At 38.6% G+C, this 625-nt stretch overlaps 1 protein-coding gene across 1 annotated transcript in view; it reads left to right on the plus strand.

The window, feature by feature from the left end:
* Nucleotides 1–625, plus strand: part of LOC119588224 (adenylyl cyclase-associated protein 1-like) — a 34,814-nt gene that overhangs the window by 188 nt on the left and 34,001 nt on the right. Inside the window, exon 2 of the mRNA XM_037936925.1 lies at nucleotides 111–353. Coding sequence (XP_037792853.1) covers nucleotides 111–353 — 243 coding nt within the window. The remainder of the gene's footprint in view (nucleotides 1–110; nucleotides 354–625) is intronic.

The following is a 625-nucleotide window of genomic DNA, read 5'->3' on the forward strand; positions in this document are numbered from 1 at the left end:
ATTTTTTTCTACAGATTATTTGTCTAAATTGTTGAAGTGCATTCATTTGTTCACTTATTTATTATTAAGCACAATGGTTTCCCTAATATAATTGTAGAAAACATTACAAGTTGTAAAATACCGCACCACTCATAATGAGCAAGTTTCCTCATGGCATTCCACAATGAATTCCAGGGACAAGGACAAAGTTCACGTTGAATGGGTGCAGCACTGGAACAACGTCTTCAAGGAGCTGCAGCAGTATGTCAAGACTCACCACACCACAGGCCTCTCCTGGAACACTCGTGGCGGCAACGCAATGTCAAACCTGAAGGCTGCTCCAGCTAACTGCGGTGTTCCTCCCCCTCCTCCTCGTAAGTTTGTGGGTCTCGTTGTTAACAGTGTTTTTGGTTGGTATTGAGCTTCTTTCAGTAAGGTGTGTTCTTGACTCTGGTATTGTGCTTAGGTACTTTGAAGTCTGGGGTGATAGAAGTTCTAATACTTGTTGCACAATATATTTAGATATTTGGTTATTCATCTTTTTATTTGTTAGTATTTTTGCAGTATATGAATTACAAGAAATTAGCAAATGTCAGTATTAGTTTACTATATGAGATATTGTGAAGACTATATTGACGAGGTCCTT

This window comes from Penaeus monodon, chromosome 23 (genome assembly GCF_015228065.2).
Source record: "Penaeus monodon isolate SGIC_2016 chromosome 23, NSTDA_Pmon_1, whole genome shotgun sequence".
Classification (NCBI taxonomy): Eukaryota; Metazoa; Arthropoda; class Malacostraca; order Decapoda; family Penaeidae; genus Penaeus; species Penaeus monodon.